This window comes from Drosophila virilis, chromosome 2, assembly GCF_030788295.1.
Source record: "Drosophila virilis strain 15010-1051.87 chromosome 2, Dvir_AGI_RSII-ME, whole genome shotgun sequence".
In the NCBI taxonomy this organism is placed as follows: domain Eukaryota; kingdom Metazoa; phylum Arthropoda; class Insecta; order Diptera; family Drosophilidae; genus Drosophila; species Drosophila virilis.
This window is the reverse complement of record NC_091544.1, coordinates 19,032,635-19,057,876: the sequence shown is the minus strand read 5'-3', so window position 1 is coordinate 19,057,876 and position 25,242 is coordinate 19,032,635. Positions and strand designations below refer to the sequence as shown.

At 39.1% G+C, this 25,242-nt stretch overlaps 3 protein-coding genes across 8 annotated transcripts in view; 1 reads left to right on the top strand and 2 right to left on the bottom strand.

Annotated features, from left to right (window-relative positions):
• SNF4Agamma (SNF4/AMP-activated protein kinase gamma subunit) overlaps window positions 1-25,242 on the bottom strand; it is an 80,819-nt gene that overhangs the window by 45,983 nt on the left and 9,594 nt on the right. For 4 of the 6 annotated variants that reach the window (XM_032437539.2, XM_032437546.2, XM_032437578.2 and 1 more), the window contains one exon: window positions 896-2,702. The exons of the other annotated variants lie outside the window; for them this stretch is intronic. In XM_032437539.2, coding sequence (XP_032293430.1) covers window positions 896-2,536 — 1,641 coding nt within the window. In that variant the 5' untranslated portion in view covers window positions 2,537-2,702. The remainder of the gene's footprint in view (window positions 1-895; window positions 2,703-25,242) is intronic. 6 annotated transcript variants of the gene reach the window in all.
• On the bottom strand, window positions 3,704-22,331 carry LOC26530939 (leucine-rich repeat-containing G-protein coupled receptor 6). The gene has a single exon (XM_070207694.1). It carries the CDS (start codon window positions 22,069-22,071, stop codon window positions 20,788-20,790), a length of 1,284 nt encoding a protein of 427 aa, XP_070063795.1. The 5' UTR covers window positions 22,072-22,331; the 3' UTR covers window positions 3,704-20,787.
• Window positions 16,389-20,760, top strand: Snmp1 (Sensory neuron membrane protein 1). The gene is made up of 7 exons (XM_002053365.4): window positions 16,389-16,499; window positions 16,562-16,719; window positions 16,784-16,931; window positions 18,585-18,839; window positions 19,000-19,506; window positions 19,567-19,745; window positions 19,815-20,760. Exons 1-7 carry the CDS (start codon window positions 16,389-16,391, stop codon window positions 20,068-20,070), a joined length of 1,614 nt encoding a protein of 537 aa, XP_002053401.1. The 3' UTR covers window positions 20,071-20,760.

Here is a 25,242-nt window from a genome sequence, read left to right as displayed (position 1 = left end):
AAAAGTTATTAAGCCTCAAGAATACGTTGTTAGCAATTAAGTAAGAAGGTCAAATGCATTAAACAAATCGAATAGTTATCGATATAGACAGAAACTGAGCACCAATGAAAATTATCGATCAAAACTATCGATACAAAAGAAAAGTTCACGAATACAAAGAGATAAAAGACAGTCACTTTTAAGTGTAAATTTAAGGTCAAAGACCTACCAAGTGCCATAGAAAAGTTTGAGCAAATATAATTTCCTCGAAAAAAATGCATATCTTCCGCTTTCTGAGTTATTTTGCATTAGCACGATATTAACTTATGACTGTGCAATACTTGGGCCAATGCTTTTTTTTTTTTAATAGAAATATCGCGAATTATGGCTGTCGAAATGACGTCAGTCGAGGTTGTGTGAATTGAAAGATAAAACAAAACTCTGAACTCATTTTGATGTGCGACGTTCTGACGACATTTAAAGACCATTTTTTGCAATCCATTAAACATTTCCTTTCCTTCACTTTGTACATTACATTTGATTTCTGACACTTTTGTGTTCCCTTAAGCAGATAATTTTTATATTTCTGCTAGGTTTGGTATCTTTAAAAAAAATGGGTTGAAGATAGGTGATTTTCAAGTAGTCTATAATAGTTTGGTCTTATTGTCGCAGCTAAAGGCACAAACTTTAGCTTGTGGGTTGTTTGTTGAGTCATCACAGATAAATTGTATTTCATTTCTCAATTACCTCCCGTGGCGTGCTCTCACATATGTATGTAATGAGAACTTTTGTAAATCTTAACCAATTAATGTCTATGAAAAGCTAATATGTACAAGTCGCATCTTAGAAAAGAAAGCAGCTTGCCATTATAATATTTGAGCTCCCTACTTAGATCTTCCAAAAGGACCTTACTTACATCTTCCGAGACAGAGACCGAAACTGAGCCCGAGTTGGTCAATTGACGCGATGGACTTGTCGCCGAATTGCTGCTCTCATTGCGCAGCATTAGGCGTGGCATTGTGGAGGCGCCACCCAACGAAACGGGTCGCACTGAAGCTGCTCCGGCAGCTGCTGAAGCAGCATCAACAGCATCTCCAGCACCGGACAGTGCTGGGGCGCGTCGTATCCAGATCTCGTCTAGTTCCCGTTCACTGGGCGTGCGCGGCTTATTAGCCAAACTATCACAATTGAGACTTTGGTTGTGGCTGCTGACATTGAGCGACAGATTGCTCTGCGTGGGTGCGCGTATCTCGACCAGGGAGGAGTCGAAGAACTGCTTGGAGAGATGCGGCGCAGCGACGGGAAATCGATTGCTGCCATAGCGCTGCGAGAAGAGGCCCTGCACGGAGGAGTAGCCGCCAAAGCTGGAGGGGAAGCTGATGGTTTGTGAATTGGCGCTGGGCTTAAGCTCGCGCAGCTGTTGCGCCTCTACGCGCAGCTCGGGCGTCTCCTGCGCGCGCGACACCTTAAACTTGCCCCGGATAATGAGCGGCGGCTCCGCGGCCTGTGGCAGTTGCAGCGGTGCAGGAGTGGGTGTTGGCGGCGATGCTGGCGCTGCAACTGCAGCTGCTGGCGGCTTTGGCGCTGCGGGCGTCTTTGCCTCGCTGGACTGCAGCAGCTCCTTGAGCGCCTTGGGCAATATGGTGGCCGGTATGGGCGGTGGTGGTGGTGGCGGCGGTGGTGGCAGCGACGTGTACTGCTCCTCAATGTTGCGCGTGTTGATCCTATCGATTTTGTGCATGAACTGTTGCCGCAAACGTTCCAAATCCTTGAACTTCTCCTTGGAGGCGGCATCCTGCGGTGTGGGCGGACGCGGAGGCGCCTTGGACACACGCTCAAAACGCGATCCCTCGCTGCCATTGGCGCCCACAGGCGGTGACTTGTCACCGCCCTCATCCTCATCATCCTCCTCCTTGCACTGCGAGAGGCGACGTCGCTCTATGAAAGGCGGCAGCAGATATGCTGGACGCTGGTGATATATATCGTAGCGTGCATCGCTGGCTCGACTAAACTTGGAGCTCAGATTCAGTGCACCCACCTCCACATCACCGTCATCATCGTCATCGTTCTCGTTCTCGTCATCGCTGCTGCTGCCGCTGCTGCTTTGGAAATCAAAGGAATTGGCACGTGGCAGCATCGTCTGCAGCTGGAGCTCCATTTGTGGCGCCAGCTGCTGACTGTACTGCAGCCCACCTATGCCGGCCAGCTGGCTCAAGCTGGAGGCGGAGGAGTCTGTGGCTTGCCCATTGCCGCTGGCCTCCGAATCCGATTCGTAGCCGTCGCGCACCGCCTGCTCCAGATCATCCATAGTGGACTCAAAGGCGCACTCAAAGCTATCCATTTGATTGTCCGGGCACATCAGCTCCGGGCCCTCCTGCTCCCGTCCACACTCCCTACGATTCTCCTTTTCCCTGCCATTCTGCTTTTCCTCGTGCTCGTTCATCGATGAGGCATTGGTCTTGTCGCTCTCTGTGGCTTCGCCTGCTGCGGCTGTTGTTGTCTTTGTGATCTGCTGCTGTTTCACATTATCCTCAATGTAGTCGCAGTTTGTGGCCATTTGCAATTCGCTTGTTAGGTCGAATTTTTGTATGGAGCTAGCTTCCGATTCCGCTTCTCTTTATTCTTCTTCTTCTTCTTCTTACAGGTTCTATCAGTTCGTTATGCAATTTATGCTGCTTGAAGCGACATTGGTTTAGCCGAGAATGGATTATTGTATTTGGAATCTGTAAAAGAATTGGCATAGTCGTATTCGTGTTTTGGCTGCATTGAGTTTTGTAGCCTTCAGGTTTCGTTTGTGTTGATATGAGAGACCGCAGTAGCATAGAGAGAGAGAGAGAGAGCGAAAGAGCGCGAGAGAGACAGGAAAGAAGTAGACCCTAATATATACTGCCTGCTACAGGACTGAGAGACAGGTTCGTATAGAAACAGAACAGACGTACATATATGAAGTCGGCTGCCGATGCTGAGCTAAACTATATATATTTTATGGGGTCGGAGATGTCATTCCCAAGTAGTTCCTAATTTTGTATTTTTATTAGACTGAAAAAACATTAAAATTACAAAAAGCTGTTCAAAACAAACAGCATTTAAAACTTCAATTAACCGACGCTTGTCTTACAATTCCCAAATAGTTCAAGCGCAAAATAAGCTGTCTCCAACTGCTGTTATAGCAACACACCTAATTATTAAAAATCTTCAGAATTTGTAATTCAAAAATAATTGCCAGCACTTAAAAACCCACAGAGCAAGCAACGCGCACATGTTGTCAAGCTTAAAGATAATTTCGTGGCGACACAAATACAAAAAACAATTTTTTACAGCAACAAAAAATTGTAGCACGGGGTGAAGGTCGACAAACAACGACGCAAAGTATTTGGAAAATGCAAAATTGTGTTTCAGTTTTTGTATTTTATTTGGGAATACTTTTTTTGCGGCCAGTTCGAACCGAGCATTTGCCACACAACCGAAACAAAAGCAACAAATAAATAAAAAAGGAAAAGAAACAAAATATTGTGTATATATTTGCGCATGGACTGAAAGAGCAAAACAAAGCGCTAACAAAGCTAATTCAATTATTTACGCGTCGTCAAGACAAGAAGAAAACAAACGCCATAAGAAAGCAACAAAGGAGAGGAATATGAAAATGCTAACATATGGCAAACACATATATATATATATATAGTATATATATATATGTCGTGTATCCAATAAATTATTGTGAGTATTATTTTGAATGCTAACGATTAAGTGTTAGTAAGAATCAGAGAATTTGACAGAAGGTACTGCTATTTAACATAACTGTCCTACTTGTATTAGGGTTGCTACTGAAAGCATGGTGTGAGACAAAAAAGATAGTCTCTGCCGAGCATGGCCCGAGTGTGTTGTATAACGTCCAGTTTGCTATAGTGTTGAATGTTCACTAACAGTACTAAAAGTCAGAGAAGAATATAGAATGACAAGAGCATGAGTAGTATGCTCGAGGACGATGAAAATTATTCATTCTAAAAGTGGAAGTCATAGAGAACAGACGTGCTCGCTCCTAAAAATATAATTATTTTGTGACTATAACGACACTCGGGACTTGCTGTGCTGCCAGTATGCCTAATTGCAAAGAAAGTGATTTCTCTGTTCCGACATCAGAAGTGGGATAAGGCGATGCCCCTCCACGAGGCAATTCTGACGATTCGTGGCGTCAGCTTTTGGAATCTCAAAATCGAAATATTCTTGAGATTATTAAAGCAATGCAGATGTCAAATTCAGCATCCTCAACAAAGAAGAGCATCTCGTTGCCAAAGTTCAACCCGGACATTGCAGGCGCAGATGCAAATGCCTGGTGCAAAACTGTGGACATAATACTTGACGATAATCCTATTGAGGGCAGTACACTGGTGATGACCCTCAGCGGCTCCCTAGAAGGAAGCGCCTCGCCCTGGCTTTCTCAAATATGCTATACTGGAATGAACTGGCAAAATTTTAAGGAATTGTTTTTGCAACGTTTCGTGGGAATGGAAACATCGGCGGCAACTTTAATGAACATTTTTAATGGCCGACCGAATGATGGCGAATGCCTCTCCGTATATGCGAGCCGTCTTGTGACGTCACTTTTATCCAAATGGAAGACAGCGAACATGGAGGAAATTGCAGTCTCAGTTGTTTTGGCACATACATCGAAAATCGACAAAAGTCTGCAACGTATGTTATATACGACTAATATTAAAAGTCAAGACGAGATGCAACAGCATCTGAAGGCCTATGCTTATGGAAGGTCAAATGGAGGTCTACAGCCAAATATCCCAATAGAACCAGATCGCAAGAGATCGAAAACATATGGCATTAAATGTCATCATTGTGGAAACCTCGGACACAAAATGGTCGAATGTCGCAAGAGGAAGTATGAAGAAGGCAACGTGTCAAAAAACTCAGCATTACCTAAAGTTCGATCTGCCGTTACCTGCTTCAAATGTGGCGATGCTGGCCACATTGCGTCTTCATGTACGAAAGGAGTTTCTACGAGCGGTGTTGGATCACGTGACAAGCGTATAAACATCTGTTGTGTGTCCGAGCCAAAAGGAATCCTGCGTCAATCTGGTGAGCTCGTTCCATTTTGTTTTGACTCTGGAGCGGAATGTACGCTCATCAGAGAGAGTTGTGCCGAGAAATTTTCCGGAAAAAGAATTAATAATTTGATAGTTTTGAGGGGTATTGGAGAAAATCCTGTGTATAGCACTATGCAAATCTTGGCTACTGTTAAAATTGATCAGTACTCCTTAGAAATATTATTTCATGTAATAATGGATAAGTTTTTAAAATACGATGTATTGATAGGCCGTGATATACTCGGATTAGGCTTTGGAGTCTCCATCGAGGCCGACAAATTTGAAATGTACAAAACTAAAACTGTTGATGTACTAATAAAAGTGCCAGATATAAGTTACGTAGAGCATCTGAATAACGATAGAGCATTAAGCAACACTGATAAGAATCGTCTGCTAGAATTATTGCAAAACTATGCTGATAAATTTATTGAGGGTATTCCTCAAACGCGAGTGACTACGGGTGAACTTGAAATCCGCCTGCTTGACCCAAATAAAACTGTACAAAGGCGTCCGTATAGGTTAAGCATAGAAGAAAAAGAAGTCGTGCGAAATAAAGTAAAAGAATTGTTAGACGCAAACGTTATACGTCCTAGTTGCTCTCCATTTGCAAGCCCAATGCTGATGGTAAGAAAGAAAAATGGAACCGATCGACTATGTGTCGATTATCGGGAACTGAATGCTAATACGGTCGCTGACAAATATCCGCTGCCTTTGATTTCTGATCAAATTAATAGACTGAGTGAAGGCAAATATTTCTCCAGTTTAGACATGGCAAGTGGTTTTTACCAAGTTCCAATACACCCAGACTCTATCGAGCGCACTGCTTTTGTCACGCCAGAAGGACAGTATGAATTTTTGGCCATGCCTTTTGGATTAAAAAATGCTTCCTCGATTTTCCAGCGCGCAATCGTGAGAGCATTGGGTGATTTGGCTCAAACGTATGCCATCGTCTATATAGATGACGTGTTAATTCTAGCGAAGACAAAGGAAGAGGCACTTGAAAGGCTACAAACGGTCTTGGAAAACTTGTCTAGAGCTGGATTCTCATTTAACATTACAAAATGCTCGTTCTTGAAAACAAGCATAGAATATTTAGGATACTTGGTTGAAGCGGGTCAAATTCGACCAAATCCACGCAAGATACAAGCGTTGGCCGAATTGCCGTCACCGCAGTCAGTAACGCAGGTGCGACAATTCATAGGCCTAGCCTCGTATTTTAGGCAATTCGTACCAAAATTTTCTGAGCAGATGAAAGCTTTATATAATCTCACCTCCAAGAATAATAAATTTGTCTGGAAGCCGGAATATGAGGAAATTCGTCAAAAAATCGTATCAATTTTGACTAATGACTCCGTTTTGACAATTTTCGATCCACTAAAGCCAATTGAATTACATACAGACGCAAGTTCTATTGGATATGGTGCTATTTTAATGCACAAGATAGAAAATAGACCCAGAGTCATTGAATATTACAGCAAATGTACGACAATGGCTGAAGCAAAATATCATTCATACGAGCTTGAGACCCTCGCAGTTTACAACGCAGTAAGACACTTCCGCCATTATTTACATGGTCAAAAATTTATTGTGCATACAGATTGCAACTCCCTGAAAGCAAGTATCAAAAAAATTAACCTTACCCCAAGGGTACATAGATGGTGGGCATATCTGCAATCATTTGATTTCAGCATTGAATACAGGAAGGGAGAACGCATGTTACATGCTGATTTTTTCTCGCGCAATCCGTTGCCTACTGATTATAAATCCTCAGCGAAAACGGTTGAAATGCACATAAACCTAGCTGAGATAACCGACGATTGGCTTCTAGCCGAACAGCAACGAGATTCTGACATTGCTTCCATAACCTTAAAATTGCGAAACCATAAGATGGGAGAAGCTATCTCAGCGTCGTACGAATTGAGAGCAGGAGTATTATATCGAAGGATTCAAAGAAATGGCAGCACAAAATGTTTGCCTGTAATACCTAGAGCCTTTAGATGGTCAGTCATTAACAATGTTCACGAAGCCATAATGCATTTAGGGTGGAAGAAAACTCTAGACAAAATGTATGCCAACTACTGGTTCGAGAAGATGTCTAAGTATGTGAAAAAGTTTGTAGAAAATTGCATTACCTGTAGAGTGTCAAAACCACCATCTGGTAAGCCACAAATAGAAATGCACCCGATTCCTAAAGATGACATACCCTGGCACACTGTGCATATTGATATAACCGGAAAATTAAGTGGCAAAAACGACTTAAAAGAGTACATCATAGTTCAAGTTGATGCATTCACAAAATTTGTTCACCTTCAACATACGCTGAACCTTAATACGGAAAACTGCATTAAGGCAGTCAAAGAAACTGTTGCACTATTCGGAGTGCCGGCACGCATCATAGCTGATCAGGGTAGATGTTTTGCTAGCACAAGGTTTAGGGAATTTTGTTCTTCGCAGAAGATAGGTTTACACCTGATTCCGACGGGCGCCAGTCGAGCAAACGGCCAAGTAGAGCGTGTCATGAGCACCTTGAAGAGCATGCTCACAGCGGTTGAGAGTAGTCAGCGATCCTGGCAAGACGCTTTAAAAGACATACAGCTGGCAATAAATTGCACGACAAATCGTGTAACGAAATATAGTCCGTTAGAATTGCTAATCGGTAAAGAGGCAAGGCCGTTAGGAATGATAACAATATCAGATGAAAAAACAATTGATAAAGATTTAATAAGAGCACAAGCGAAAGATAACATGGTGAATAACGCTAAATATGATAAGGCTAGGTTTGATAAAAATAAAGCAAAAATTGTAAAATATAAGCTTGGTGATCATGTCCTACTCAAGAGGGAAGAACGAAATCAAACGAAGTTAGATCCCAAGTTTAAGGGACCTTTTGAGATAATCGAAATACTTGATGGAGACAGATATTTATTAAAGTCATTGACGAGTAAGCGCACGTTTAAGTATGCACATGAGTATTTGCGAGCTTTTCCAAGCAACAATGTATCGGAGGAGTTGATAGATTTGAGAGATGATGAGTGTGACAATGTTGAGGACATTGCTCAAGACACTGTGGCACTAAGAGAGAGTGCGGTTGGGCTCATACACGATGGCTAAGACCGCACCATAATACTCACGCCGTGCACAAGTGCTCGATCATGGCGTGCTGAAGCGGGTGATATTATGGCGGGGGTCAGAGGTTGAAAGACCTGTATGGATCCGCTCCATGTTATCGTTGCTGGGCAGCAAGAGCCTATAGACGTGTGATGACAGAACAACAACAAAAAAAAAAAAAAAAAAAAAAAAAAAAAAAAAATAAAAAAATAAAACCTACAATGACCGATGATACTGCTGTTTGCAAAGCTATTCTTAAAGTAAAGTAATGACTAATAAATTTTACCCAACAATTTTGACTATGGCATGATCTAAGCGAAATGTACACACGAGGACGTGTGAAATGTCAGGAAGGCCGTGTCGTGTATCCAATAAATTATTGTGAGTATTATTTTGAATGCTAACGATTAAGTGTTAGTAAGAATCAGAGAATTTGACAGAAGGTACTGCTATTTAACATAACTGTCCTACTTGTATTAGGGTTGCTACTGAAAGCATGGTGTGAGACAAAAAAGATAGTCTCTGCCGAGCATGGCCCGAGTGTGTTGTATAACGTCCAGTTTGCTATAGTGTTGAATGTTCACTAACAGTACTAAAAGTCAGAGAAGAATATAGAATGACAAGAGCATGAGTAGTATGCTCGAGGACGATGAAAATTATTCATTCTAAAAGTGGAAGTCATAGAGAACAGACGTGCTCGCTCCTAAAAATATAATTATTTTGTGACTATAACGACACTCGGGACTTGCTGTGCTGCCAGTATGCCTAATTGCAAAGAAAGTGATTTCTCTGTTCCGACATATATATATACGTATATATGCATGCCCCAACCCTCGATCAACCGAATAAATGCTACCACATATATAAACAAAAAAATAAAACATTACTTAATAAACATCTGTGAGTCAGCATTTGGAAGGGGGAAAAACGTTTTGATTATATATATTTAGAGAGCTTTTTTTTTGCTTTTAAACTAAAAATTTACTATGGGCAAGTACTTGACTGTGAAGCCAATTCGATATGGAAAACTTTTATTGCTGAAGCGATAAATGCAAAAACTGAGAAATATAAAAAAGAGCGAAATTAAAGAAGGGAAATTTAAAAAATGAGAGCAGAACATGCGCCCAGTAAATGTTCTGCTCGCCTTCGAGATAAACATAAAGTGAAGAACTGCTTCGGATTGACACAAGTCTTCTAGAGTGTTTGCTGTGATAAGAAAACGCCCAAAAAATACTTATTTGACTTTATAAATAAATGTTGTACACAAAGAACAGATTTAGGAATTAAGACCAAATTAAAGTGCGGCTTGTTTTAACCTCACACAAAGCTTTATTCAGAGCGCTTCTCGGAATATCTCTCTGACTGTGTGGGACGACGGAAAAACCAATCCTACAAATAATTCTAAGTAATTCGCGGAAAACTTGCTTAAACTGAATTCTTTTATAAGCCATGGCTTTTTAACAGTCAAATGGACAAAAGGATACAAATTCACTATCTGCGCTTAACTGCAAAATAATATAGGATCTAAGTGCTGGGGCGTTACATTTTGCATAGCTAAAAGCCAAACCGCAATTGAGCAAAATAAATGCAGGCGATCCGATCCACCCAGCAATTAATGGCAATTTAATACGTATTCCTTTCGTATATCCGCATATTATAGTAGGGGGGCATGGTTCAACTCGAGGGGTGTTCAAGTTTGCGGTATTTTACAAAACTTTTTGCGGTCACGCGGGGCGCGGCATGAGTCAAGTCATGTCGAATGAAGTGAATAATTTAAGCATAACACTCGAACTGACAGCCGCGGCTATGCGTCAGATGCTTTTCCGAAATGCCGAACGACGCTAATTGAAGACGAACACACACAAACAAATAAATAAATACATATAAGAGAACTGGAAACCGTAGAGCAATTTAATCTGTAACCGAGCAGTCGGCTTATGTCTGGATTTGAGATGGGCGCAGGTCGTGAGGCACGACTTAATACAATGTATTGAAATTGGGCGCAAAGAGTTGGAATTTCGTGTCCTAATCAATAACACGAAATCTTTATGAATCGATATAGAAGTAATCGATGTGTGTATCGATATGAATAATCGATTTGTATCGATGTTGGAATTAAAATACAAAAAAAAATACTAGAAGTTGCGAACTTTACTTATGTTTAAACGATTGACTGAGAGGACCTTAAGAGTTGAAAGTTAAAGATTGTAAAAAAAAAATTAGAGAGTATATTAGAAGAGACTGTGGACTGTACAATGAATATAGCAAATATCGATATATGTCGATTATAATAATTGGCTACATTCTTACTGTTTACAGATAATATTGTTTGGTTTAATTTAAATAGCACGTGACTAAATCATACTGATTACCTTTCAATAATAACGTATTTATTTAGGTTTAGAACTTTTTAAAAAAGCATACTCTTACTTTATTAAAGAAGAAGAAATATGTAATCGATGATCGATATCGGAAAGTTGTGCTTTAATTTCCAAGCAGTTTTAGCTCGACTAGTGGACTGTATTTTACGCCCAAGATTCTTAATTAAATAGAATTAAAAGCTAAATTCGATCAATTAACAAATAAGCTCCCAATAGTTTTGCGTGCCCGCATTCTCGTAGTATTGTCACCAAAATGCACATCTCTATAAGTGCATTTCGTATATAATTCCGGGCAGCTGTTGCTGTCTTTTAATTATAAGCCATTAACAATTGCAACAGCCACCAATAATTGCTGGCGATTCGAACGTCATGTAACAGCATTCGACTAGTTGTACCAATTAATCAATGACGGGCATCTGGAGACCTGTACACAACACACGTACCCCAGAGAGCGGCTTCTGGCCAGACAAACTGGCGTCTTTCGACTGAACTCAACTGTGGTTTTCATGCTGCATTTGTATTGAAGCTAAGATGAAGCATGAAAATTCAATTAAAAACTGAAAGCTTGATGGATTGAATTATAAGTCTTTGAGGTTTTCCTTATGACCTTTTACCAAATTGAAGGGAATCTTTTAAAAGTCAAGCTTATGAGTTTTTAATAATAAATCATCATTAAATGCATTTAATTCTTAACTTTAGCAATAACAACATATTTTTAATGACAATACTTGTATATTTGACTACTCGTACATAGAAAACCCGAACGTGTTCTCTGACCTTTGTCAAGCTTCTTCAAGTTCCTACGCAAGTCGCATTGCAAACTAATTTAGCTAAATTTCAAAGTCTAATTGCAAATATGTCAAACTTTGCATACATATTGAGTAACATTGAAATGCCGACAATAAATAGTTGCAGTCACGTAATTAAAATACTTCTCGAATCGAGAAGAGAACGAAAAACGAACGAGTTTTAGTAAATAAATAACTAAAAACAAAATGTCATTCAAATAATTTCTACAGTTTCATTTAGAGAACATTTAATAATAAAACAAATAAATGTGCCATAGAGCTAGGCGAAAGATGAGTTCTGGTTAGATATGACACTCGATTTGATAAATGATATATTTCTTTGAATGCAATGTAAATAAAATCATTAATTGTAAATGCATGTCAAAAGTACAAGTGCTGCTGACTTGGAATCCATCAGATACTTATGAGTGGGTTCCTCTAAATGATGTAAGAGTGTTGAAGGCTTATGCAATTGCTGAGAATTGAATAGCACGTGAGTGTCTGTTTGAATAGTTCAAAGCGAATGAATGATTCACTTAAATTAATACCAAAAGTCACCAGATTGTTGTGGGTATATAAAATAATCAATTAATGGCTGTCACACGACATGCGCCAAGCGAATAAAAACTCAGCCAATCAATTACAAATGCTGAACAGGGCGGGGCAATATCACAACAAAGAAAATTGAACTTCGAATTGAGCGTCTTTTTCTTGCGTTTATCTCTGTGTAAACAGTGGCTAATTTTGTAGAGTTATGAATTAATATAGAAATTAGCAGAGCAATGTACAAATTAGTGGAGGAGGATCTTGACAATTCGCTAGAGGTTCGTTAATTGAACATAAAAGTGCCGACAATTGACAAACAAGAGCGAGGAGATGGCCTAGTAAATGTTATAGAGCCGCAGATTGCAGTTAAAGCAAACAGACCCACACATAATTAACATGCATTTAAGCTAGAAGAGTGTGGGATCAGCATCCGCCAAGGTAATGCCGCTCGCTATGGATTTTAACCAAACAAGCAAGAGTGCTCTAGTCGGGAATGCCCAATTAGCGAATACCCTGAAGGATCTACCAACACCAAATGTAACACGCGATACGCCAGTTAGTGCCCTGTAGTGAAATTTGGTGACTCTAGAATGATTATCGAAAACAAACCCGAAATGCTCGTTTTAAGTTTCAAGTTTCTGCCTCCTTTATCTGACATCGACGCTAATAAAAGCAGATGGACGGACAGATGCGCAGAGGAACATGTCTAGATCGACTCGAGTATCAATGCTGAACGAGAATATATATACTTTTTGGGGAGATGCTTTCCTCTGCCTGTTACATACCTTTGCTCAAAACTAATATACCTTTTCACCCTTTTTTTATCTGTGTTCTGGGTAAAAAAGAACACATGCAGATTAAATAGGAGATTGTAAATAAATAAATAATTTAATAAAATAACATTTTACAAAGGTCTCCCGCGACATGTACTCAAAAAGTACAAAATAGAGGGCACATATTTAAAAATTAACTTGAAAAGAAAAATTGAAAGTCGCATCAAAAAACAGCGGCAAATTGTAAGATTTTCAACTAAGGAACTCTTATTAAAAATACGATAAAAAGAAAATATTACTATGCAGAAGAAAAACATTTGTAAGTTGAAAGGAAATTTCTAACGCAATTTTTTGATGGCATAGTAAAACGTTTTATTGTAAATTGTATGTATGTAAAAAAAAAAGAAAAACAAAAATAAATGCAATGCAGTTGATTTTGTTTTGCATTTGAAATGCCAGAGGCTGTTACTCAGCTGCTGAGCTGCTCAATAATCGACTGTAAATAATCGTTGGCTCAGCAGAAAAGCGCGAGTCGATTTAGAGGTTGGATCTGGGTCTGGGTCTGAGAGCGAGAGTTGCGACCAACTTTGGCTGTGTTGTCAAGCGCATTTGCGTTTATTTAGATTTTGTGCTGTTTTTTTTTTTTTGTTGTTGTCGTTCGACTCGTTTTTCTGTGTCACTTTATAAGTTGTGCGTCCCTCTCGCTTCGCTTCGCCATTTCTCGGTTAACTTGGATCAACGTCAGCGTCACGTGTTTGGTTTTTGCCATTGTTTGAGTTTCATTTTCGATTTTTTTTGTTTTCATGTGTTTTATGCAGTTTCGAATTCTGTTTATGTCGTCTAGCGACAATTAAACGACAATCAACCCACACCCCCCAGCCACCAGGTTACGCCCTGACAGCCATGGCCGTTGTCTGTCTGTCTGTCTGTCCGTATGTATGAGCGCAAGGATCTTAGCACCTATAAGAGCTAGCGACTTGAAATTTAAGCTGTAGGTCGTCCTAGTGCCTGCGCAGATCGAGGTTGTGTCCGATAATCAATATCGAAATCCTGTTTTTTGAGCAAGTTGGATAAATATTAAGAGCTAGAGTCACTAAACTTGATATGTTGCTTTTAGAATATTATATATATATATATATATCGGGTATCTTTTGTTTAATAGCTATCGCCACGTCCCCGCCACCAATTTAACCAACAATTTAAATGCAATTGACCTTTTGAGAATACACAAATGTGCTATGGTACAACAAGATATATATATATATTTGGATCAGATCGGTAAAGAGAGAACCAAAGTTTAACTGTGCAATTTAATGGGGCTCAGATTCCAAGAATTTGTGTATACATATACACACACACATTCATGCGCGTCTGCTTCGAATTCTATCAACAGCATTGCAATTCCGATTGTTTTGTTTTCTGTGCTGCTATTTTAATTCGTTTTTTCTCAATAATGCAAAATTATTGGTGTGACTGTTAAGTAGAGGCATAGCAAGTGGTGCGGTGTGTCGCGAAGTTCGAAGCCTGCCACTGACTTTTTTTTAAATTTATCCTTACTTCAAGCGAGCGTGTTGCGCGATCTGCATTTGGTGTTGGAATAAGAGGGTTCAGAGTATTCCCCGGGAGCTCCCGACTAGAACCTCTTACTTGCTATATATAAAATTACAATTCTCACCAAGGTAAAATTTAAATATATTTCAAACTCCACGTCTTTATATGGAGAACACTAATAATACTACTTACGCTTACAATTTGTATCATAAGGAACTTATCTTATCGATCAGCTCTTGCAAATTATCTAAGAACAGGCTAGTGTGATGTCATTAAAGGCAATGGAAATTGTAAAAGAAATTGCAGTTAAATGCTTTCAGTAAAAAATGAATGCCAAAGGGAATTTGTAATTGTCATATGAGGCCTAATATGGCCTTGAAATATTTAGGGCTATTTAACTCAGCTGCAATTGCCGACAATTGCTAAAAGACCCACTAAGCCCACTTAAAATTGAAGACACCTTTGTATATTTGTTGGGTCAAGAGTGAGCGTGTAATAATTATGGAATATTTGCCAGGTGTCGCATAGGTCATTGCAATTTCCATAACTTGCCCCATCAAATGTGAAATGTTATTTTTTTCCTATACCCTGAACCTCTTTGAAAAGCCCAAATAGGGTAAAATGTTTTGAGCAAATGTATAAACAGGCAGAAGAAATCATCAAAGACCACAAAAAGACTAGAGACTAAATATAGCTCGGCGTTGGGTGCGGGGTATTGCCTAGTCGGGCAGTCCCGAATAGAGCACCCTTATTTCTTTTTGTTTGTTTTACCTTGCCCCTGCATAGAGTCTAAAAGTCGTGCGACTTTCGCGCAGTGAGGCATAAAAAGTTGCCCAACCAACAACTTATAAACATATAGCCTATATTCCCATTTTATGTATGTAACAATAACAGCGAGCGTTACGCACGAATGGGTCTCGATTATAGCCCACTAGCTGCCAGTTTTGGCCTGTGGCTATCGTTATCGATATCATTATTGCTAGTCGGCTTTACCGAAATTGCAAGTTGTACCCATAAAAGTCGACACGACTTTATGGATACCTGTTTTTATGCGATGCGCAGTTCATTCAACTGGTTTTTTTTTTGCAGTAGACCATTTGCTTATATCTATTGGTCGTTTTTTTTATCTTTCAATAGCTCAAATTTAGATTTTATTAGTTATCGAAACTGTTGAACCAGTTGAGCGAGAGTTGATATATAGCCCAACGAATACGTAGAGTATTACTGATTCCAAGTGTTGGCGCCATGTAATAAGAATTCTATTGTTGCAATTAAAATGTTTGTAATTATAAGACTAACAGTTGCCCTGTTCATAAAGTATTCACAGTATAACCATGCGAGATATATATACATAAATATATATTACTATATATATATATGGTATGGTATGGAATGTTACGAAATTGGATGGCGTATTATGGCATGGAACCTGATTGTATAGATAGTGGGATTTGGTTAGATATAGTTTGGATAATACCTAAGTATTTTATAGAGTAGAATGGAATGGCAAGTTCTAAGATAATACATATAAATAAAGTATCGAAATAACAAAATACCTTATTTTGAATATAAAAGCCAATGCTCCAGTTACACAAGTTTACCTTATACATTTTTTTTAATTCTTAAAACAATTCTTTATCTTACAACCAAGGAATATTGTGTCTGCTTAAACCGAGGGCATAGCAAATGCCGCTTGGATAAAATCTCACAAATCTTACAATCAAAAATGCACTATCATAGCAATATTCAGAGAGAATTATTATTGATTTTCCACTTAATACAATCCGATTATTGTAGACTAAATTAGTCAACCAGGCAGGGGCGGCAATGGGGAGATGCCGGACGCAGCTTGCAATATTCTCACATATGCCTTATGTGATAACTATTCTATTCTCCGATTGTTTTTGCAGTACCAAAGCATATAAATATAATTGAATAGGCGGCTTGGGGGAGGCAGTTTTATAGCGACATTTGCCATATGCGTTGAGAGCGAAATTCGCACGTAAGCCTTTTAGAAACAGACTTCAAACCTCAGACCTCAGCCGAACGTTGGGCGATTCAAATCAGTTTTTTCAGTAGTGCGGCAACTGTGAACGGGTAGCATCGCAATAAAAACACTTGGCCACAAATTAATAAGCAAAAATCTTATTTAAACTAATCAACAAGATGTTGGTCCATCGAATGAAATTGCTAACAGCCTCCGCTGGCATTCTTCTGTTTGCAATTATATTCGGCTGGGTACTATTTCCACAGATCTTAAAATTTATGATATCGAAGGTGTGCGAGCGCATTTAAATATATCTATGTTTGTAAAGGGATTCAGAATTATCCATTTACAGCAAGTCACGCTCAAGCCGGGCACTGATATACGTGATCTTTGGTCGGCCACGCCTTTTCCGTTGCATTTTTATATCTACATATTCAATGTGACCAATCCCGAAGAGGTCGCCGAGGGCGGCAAGCCGCGCGTACAAGAGATCGGACCATTTGTCTTCGAGTGCGTAATATGTAAAAAAAATATATCTGAAGTGTTATTTTAAAATTATATTTTGTGATCACAGCGAGTGGAAAGACAAATATGATTTGGTCGATGATGTCGTTGAGGATACGGTATCTTACAATATGCGAAACACTTTCATATTTAACGAGAAGGCCTCAAGTCCGCTGACGGGCGAGGAAATTATCACCTTACCACATCCATTGTTACAGGTATGAAGAGTGGAATTCTAAGTACATTCAGGAATGTTTGGCATATTTATATTTCTCCTAAATGTTTTGGTAGTTCTACGAATTTGGATGAATATTATTTGAATATGTTTAATAATTAAAATCGAACAGGAAGCGAGTGAAAAGTAGATAATAAATAATTTTTGACTTTCACTTTACTTTTTATGCCCTGAACCCATTAAAAATGGATCAAAGGGTTATAATGTATTTGTTCAAATGCAAATGTAATAGGCAGAAGGAAGCCATATCCGTCTGTCCGTCCGTCCGTCTGTCCGTAAGCTACAAAACTTGAAATTTTTGCCGTAGGTCTTCCTAGTGTCCGCGCTAATCGATAACTTTCCCCTTTTCCAAATAATCGATAAATATTGATATCGAAATTCTGTTTGTGAGCAATTTTGTTTAATAATAAGAGGTAGTCACCAAACTTTATATGTAGTTTCTAGAATCAAATAATAATCAAGTATCTTTCATTGTTTAGCTACATCCACCTTCACGCTACTACCTCATAGCTATAAATCAAGTAAAAATACCAATTTACGCTGCCCACTAATATAAACCACAATTCAAATGCAATTGACTTCTTGAATATTCGAATATTCGAAGAACAATAAGATGTAGAAAATTTTATCAAGATTAATAAAGAAACACAGAAGATATTAAAAAAAACATGTTTTTGCTGGCTTCGAGTTTGGGGCAGCGCAAATTCCACGAATTTCTGTAAACATAAACACACACACATTCACGCACTTCCGCGTTGAGCTATTTGAATTAGGTTTTTTTTCTCATTAAAACTCAGTTATTGATGTGGCTGGTGAGAATAGTCGGCAGCCAGTAATGCGGTCAGTTGCGAGTTCGAACCCTGCCAAAGGAACTTCTTTTTATTCTATATTTATCTTTATTTCTACAAACGAGCGCGCAGCGTGAGCTACATCAGGGTATCCCCTAGCCGGGAGCCTCTTGACTAGAACCTCTTACTTGTATAATTATCAGGGATTGATGTATTTAGTTTTGTTAAACAATTTGCCTGTTTTTGTGTTTGTCTATTGTTATTTAAAAATGCATACACTATACATAACATCTAATAATAGTATTAAAATTGTTCGATTTATTGAGATCTCAGATTTATCTAATTTTCGTAGAACCCTTAATGAATAATAATTGAGAAAATAGATATGCACTTGTGCACAGAACAGTTCGTATAGCTAAAATACTAATTCAATGACAATAGAGCTACCTGAAAAGCACTTAAAAAGACCCCGTAATCTATTGTTAGACTAGCCTTGTAAATTATGCAAATCACTTAACTTAAATTCTCAGCGAGTAGAAATTAACCTATCGCTGTGCAAAAATCAAATAAGACAGCAGTTTGAAAAAAAAAACCTCAAAAAATAAAAAACATAAAAGAAATAAACTAATCACCTGTCCCAGCGCGAGCCTATATGTCTTTATGAACAACTGCGTCTCAGCGTCGCGGTTTCCCCCAGTCGAGAGTCGAGTTTGCCTTTGCATATAGTAAATGAGTTGCAATTAGCTGGCTATTTATCAAGGTGGACGTAGAACCGCCTGCTCAGGCCAGACTGCGAGCGGATCTACATTTCTCTAACATTTTACGGCTATCGCATCTAATTTCGACAGTCTATTGGAATAACCGTGCAACGTGAGCGTGCGGCTATGATGGAAATGGTTGCCAAGGCGCTGGCGATTGTCTTTCCGGACGCAAAGCCATTTCTCACTGCCAAGTTCATGGATCTATTTTTCCGTGGCATCGATGTGGACTGTTCCTCGGATGAATTCGCTGCCAAGGCGCTTTGCACGGTCTTCTACACGGGCGAGGTGAAGCAGGCCAAACAGGTCAACCAGACACATTTTCTGTTCTCGTTTCTGGGCCAGGTAAGCAATACCCGGGCAACACGATTGTATGCGAAGTTAAATGGCCAATCAAACATTATAGTCTTGTAGTAACCAAAATAATTGTTGAATTACTATATAGCTTCAGCTTACTTCTCTCTCAGAGTAGCTTTTACCTCAAAACTTATTCCTGTCTCTTCAGGCCAATCACTCGGACGCTGGCCGCTTTACAGTCTGTCGCGGCGTCAAGAACAACAAAAAACTTGGCAAGGTCGTTAAATTTGCCGATGAACCAGAGATGGACATGTGGCCGGGAGATGAGTGTAACCGTTTTGTGGGCACAGATTCCACGGTCTTTGCGCCGGGCATGAAACAGGAAGCGGGCTTGTGGGCCTTTACGCCAGACATTTGCCGCTCATTGGGTGCTATCTACCAGCGGAAGACTACATATCATGGCATGCCTGCACTTAGATATACCCTAGATCTGGGCGATGTGCGTCTGGATGAGAAGCTGCACTGTTTCTGCGATGATCCCGAGAATTTGGAGACCTGTCCGCCCAAGGGCACCATGAATCTAGCACCTTGTGTGGGCGGTCCTTTGATAGCCTCCATGCCGCATTTTCTTAATGGAGATCCCAAGCTGATACAGGATGTGGATGGTCTGCATCCAAATGAGAAGGAGCACGCCGTTTTTATAGATTTTGAACTGGTATATTGGACAGTTAAAAAAGACTAGCAAACAGTTTTAACTCGATCACTCTCTTAATAGATGTCAGGCACACCCTTTCAGGCGGCTAAGCGGTTACAATTTAATCTGGATGTGGAGCCTGTGCAGGGCATTGAGCCCTTGCGGCATCTCCGGAAGCTCATAATGCCCATGTTCTGGGTGGAGGAGGGCGTGCAACTGAACAAAACCTACACCAATATGGTCAAATACACGTTGTTTCTGTGAGTAACTAGCACTTTACGATTGACAATCAAATGTAACCTCGTGATTTTGTTATCTACCCCAAACAGTGGTCTGAAGTTTAATTCCGGCCTGCGCTGGACCCTAATCACTCTGTCGCTAGTCGGTTTCATGTCTGCCGGTTATTTGTTTTATCAGAAATCAGATAGTCTGGATATAACCGTGCCACCCAATATAATCAGGGAATCAAATAAGGTAGCTAATGCGCCAAAACCCGATAGACAACAGCAGCCCAAAGCACACTTGGTGCCCCTACCCGGCGTAAATCTGTCCAATCCGAAAGTGGAGCACAGGGACCGCTACTAACCGACTTGCGTCATCATTCTAGTTGTTGTTGTTGTTGTATTTTGTAGTTGAAAGCACCTGTAGTCCAATAAGCACGCGCTAATAAATAAGGCAAAGCCCAATCAGCTGTTCAGCCGAGTCGCCAAACTAGTTTAGGCCTAGCTCGCTGCACTTGACAAGCGTCTTCAATGATTGCCAACGATCGCTGCTCACTAGGCAAAGCCCAGACAAGAGATGAATGACAACAGTTTTGCGCACTCATGACACCAATAATGTGCAACGATCGATCGCTGATCGTATGCTCAGTAACCGAACTAATAAGATCCATTCGTAAAATTGATACTCATTAGAAGAGAACGCTTGGTATGGGCCATGATCGGTTAGCATATTGATAATTTGTGAACTTGAAGATCGCGCGTTCTTAAAGAAGCAATTTTCATTAAACGAGCACCTGATGCGAAATTGATGATCATTTGATTTTAGGAGAAATAACTTTTCTAGAAGGATTAACTATGATCAGTTGGCTGATACTGAGACTCAAGTGAGTCTATCTTTCATCTATCTATCTATCAACTAGAATGAGTACTGAGTGGGCACGATTATCATCGGCTTGCTGGTTCAAGAACTTGCATGATCACTTAGCTTGCACCTATCTAATATGTAAAATAAGAAAAATGTAAAAAATTTAATAAAACTTGTTAACAGCGTTTATTGGCCAGCTCATTTCTACAGTCAAAGCTATGTTAAGCTATCGAAGTCATCTTCAAACCACACCAGCTCCTCCGCTTGTGCCAACTCAACACCGGGACATTGCATAGAATACGCTCCAGTATTACCAATTACTTCATTGTCGAATATGGTTACATGCTTGGGCAATGTTGTGTCACCCACAAACATTTCCAATTGTGCACATATTGAATTTGTGTCATCTATATAGTGACTATTGAGCTGACCAAAGTCTTCTTTAATATATATCTCCCGCTGCTGATTATGCCAAATGTCCAGCACTTTAAGCTCTGGCAGCTGCGTCAACATTTGATCGGGCCAATTTGTGAAATTGGCATAGGAAATGCTCAGGCGTTTCAGTTGCTGTGCGGGCCAGGGATTGGGCAAGGCGGGCAGCTGCTCCAGGCCCGTCAAATCCAAATCCAAGAGACTGCTGGCATTACGCAAAAAGTCCAAGCTTTGCAATTGGGAATTGCTAAGCAGCAGCTGCTCCAACAGTTCGGGTTGATCAAGTTGAAGGCTTTGCAATGGACAGTTGTCAGCCTGAAGCTCACGTATGTGGCCAGTTAAATGCAGCCGATGCAACTGTAGATTGTCGGAGATTATGAGACGCTGCACATATGGAAAAGCATTGGCTGCAATTTGCTTTAATCTATTGCCACGCGCTGAAAATTGCTGCAGCTGAACCTGATCGGCACATAGACCGTCGGGCAGTTCGGATAGCTGATTGTAGTCCAGATTGAGTTGTTGCAATTGTGACAGTTGACTAAAAACACCAGCTGGCAGTTTTTGCAAGCGATTGCCTTGCAGCCAGACTTGTTTGAGTTTGTGGAGGCCAGCGAAAGTCTTGGCCGGCAAATCTGTTAATTGATTATCAGCCAAATTCAATTCCTCCAGTTCTGTGGCCAGGGCAAAGGCTGCTGCATCGATTTTAGATATTAAATTGCCGGACAGTTGCAATATCTTGAGCTTGGCAGCACCCTCAAAGCACTCGGCTGCCACATGTTGCACTTGACAGCCCTGCACATCCAAATGTTCCAGCTTGTCTAGTGTTTGAAACACATTCAAAGGCAGTTGATTTAAATTGGAATTTCGCAGCACTAAGGTCGTATAGTTATTTAGTTTTTTTGTGATGTCTTTTGTAAAATATGCGACTTCAGAGTCGAGTGGATAGTTCAGCTCCTCACACAGATACCCATTACATTTGAAGCTAATCACTGCGACTTCCTTGGGGCTCGCAACACAGCTGTTGAACAGCATCCACAACAACAGACAGAGATATGATAGTGTTGACATCTCCACGCTAGACTTAAGTTTCCGCAACTGAAATGTGTCAATGCTTAGATCCGCCTTTTTAAAGGCCCCCCAAAAACGAGACTATCGGCATTTTATCAAAGCTAAAACGTAGACCAGCCAAAAACAGGTATGGGAACAACCAAAAAGTGAGCATAGCACTTTATTATTCAGATTGTGACGAATAGAATTAAAATATTAAATTTAGAAGTAATTGGCCAAATAAATTATCGATTTCAATGAATCATACGGAAACAAACTTGTTAATTGTAAAAACATATTGTTATATATGTAATCATCTATAAAGAAAGAATTTACCTTTATATTAATAGAGAGATTAAGCAAGACACTCGTTAAGAAGCATACATAAATTAAAGCATTTTGCAACAAACCTATCCATACATCATAATAACGATAATATCGATAATAATGGTATCGACAGATTTTTTATATAGCATCCTAACACTACCCAGTTGAACTCACAAATGTTTCTCTAACAATTAGTGATAAATTCAACCATGGATCTAGACGCATTTTTAGGTTGAGACATAGATAGTTTCTTCCCAGCTAATTTGTAAGCACGGACCCAGCTGAGGCCATAATTTTTGTTTTGGTTTAGAGCTAGCTCGTTAAATACTAATATTACTTACAAATATATAAAGTGTGTCCAAGTTTCGTTCAAGCTTAATTTGGACTTGATTTTATGTTTACCTTTACCGGTCACTTTATGTCACATGTTGAAAAAAATACCGCCCGCCTGTTTGTGGAATAGGTAATAAAATGTTTATGAATGCGCACAATGAATATTCACGACGTTAAGTTCTACACAATAATAATTTTGGACCCAGTTCGGCGTCGATAAGCACGTTCTGAGAGCCAAGTTCTCGAAACATGCATACACAATATGATATTGTGCTGTGGTGCTTTAGTTTATGGCAGCTGGCATATCAGCTGTTAGACATGAAGCGAAGGGTGGGGTATTTTGCGCCCTCATACGTCATGCTATGTAGGCCAAGTTCAGCGGTCAACATGGCTACTCTTCCGATAAGCGCCAGATATGGGGATTATGTGAAGGAACTGCCCCATTATAAGTCAAACCGATTGTGATTGCAATTTAAATGGGTTTGTTTTCAATTGATAGCGCGAGAATACTAAAGATTAAAACAAGTGTTGCCTGAAACATGTATGTGCGGCGTGTTTCTCTGCAACTGAAGTTTTATCTATGCTTATGGAATCAGAGCTTATATAGGTTATCGATACTAAATGGTGGTTTATTTGCTAGATATGAACACTTAGTGAATAATAAAAAATATTCGTTGTTTATTATACTTTCACAAACTAAACTATCGCTATCCCTTGGAGCACATGTTGCTGAGCTTTGTATCCTCCTCGAAATCCATCGTAATGCTAATAAATACTTTAAAGTGACTTTACAAATAAATATAGTTTGGCAATTGGTTTATCTTATTATCCAACAAATACTGATGGTTTATGCACAATAAGTACTCATGATGTTATTTTACTTTCAAAACAGTCCGCAGTTAATATCCCTCATCTCGCCGAGCTACGCCAATGTCTATATTTGATTTTGTCACAAATTTTTGCACATGATCGTCAACTAAGCGACGGGGCCAATAAAATAATGTCTCCATATATGAAGGCGCCATAAAACGTCACAAGCATTTATTGAGCTTGAAGAGAGGACCGACTGACTGATTTGTTTGTTTGTTTGTTTGTCAGCCTATAAAGGCAATATAATATATATAAATGAATACGCATTTGCATGGGCAGCAAAACTATTGAAGAAAATTTGATTTAAATTAAACGCAACAAACAAAATTTTCCAGACAGACTCACACAACAAAGAGAAGGGGCCTTATGCTGGATCGTTGTGCTGGTATGCAAAGTAATTGGCGGCAAATTGAATTGAAATAACGACAACGACAATAAAAAAAAATAAAAATAAAAGTAAAAATTTGTATCGCTAAACGAAGTCATGCCGTTCCAATTGACAGACAACAGAAAAGGACAATATATTATAACTATCTTTATCTTATCTAGATTTACATGCATACACAATTATCTACAAGCATAAATATGCGTATCTGTGAGCATAAAGAATTTCAAACAGTAATTGACAATAAATAGATCGATCGATAATTACAATTTGAGTAAAACAAACACTTGGCTTGTATATATATACGTAATCCCCTTCTTACTTTTTATTTAAAATGCAAATTGAGTTAATTATATGTTTGGCAGCGGCTTATCGTATTGTGGCCAGGAAACTGTTGTCAAAAGTTAATTAGATTAAAATTTGTTTGCATATGAAATAATTGTGCTTTATTTTGCATTTGTTTAGTTTTTGATTCGTTTTCTGTCGTTGTTTATCTTTTGTTAAGCACGGTTAAAGGCAAATTGAGTGACTGGAAAGCTGGTCGAACATGTTTCACAAAGCCATTCTAATGCTTATTTATTTGCTTTTGACTTTCAGTTCTTGGCTAGAAATTATTAAATACGACCATTAATAAGCCATGTTAATTCTATTAGTTTGCTTTTGTCGCTATTGCAAGCGCTATTGCCAAATGATGGAAAATTTTGTTTTATATGCATATATACATATATAAACTATATATATATATATACATCTCGCACCTGTAGACCGCACACAATAATGGCCATAAAAACACCCGCACTGTGATTTTTGGCGGCTGTAAGGGCAAACGACGCTTTCAATTTGGCCAACTGTCGCTCATAACTTGTTGAACAAATGCCAAACTATATACAAATGCATATATATATATATAATATACATAAACAATCTTTACAAAAGCAAAACAAGGCGTAAAATTGTTTAACGTAAGTTTTTTGATCAAGTCGTTTGCGAAATGCTCTCTGAAATAAACTTAAAATGTATTTTAAACATGCATTTTATTGTGCATTTAATTAACTTAAATTTAGTAAAGGTCTAACTGACCTTTCAATAAAGATGCCCTAATTTATTTTTAACGTTGATGACAAACTTCTATAAAATTTAAATTTATGTTTCTTTATGAACAGCTTTGTATTTCTTGTATTTTCTTATTAAATATTCTGCATGCTATTTATAATAGTTGCGATATTTCAAATGCTTTAAAGATGCTGTTAAAATATCTTTATAGTATTTCATTTAAT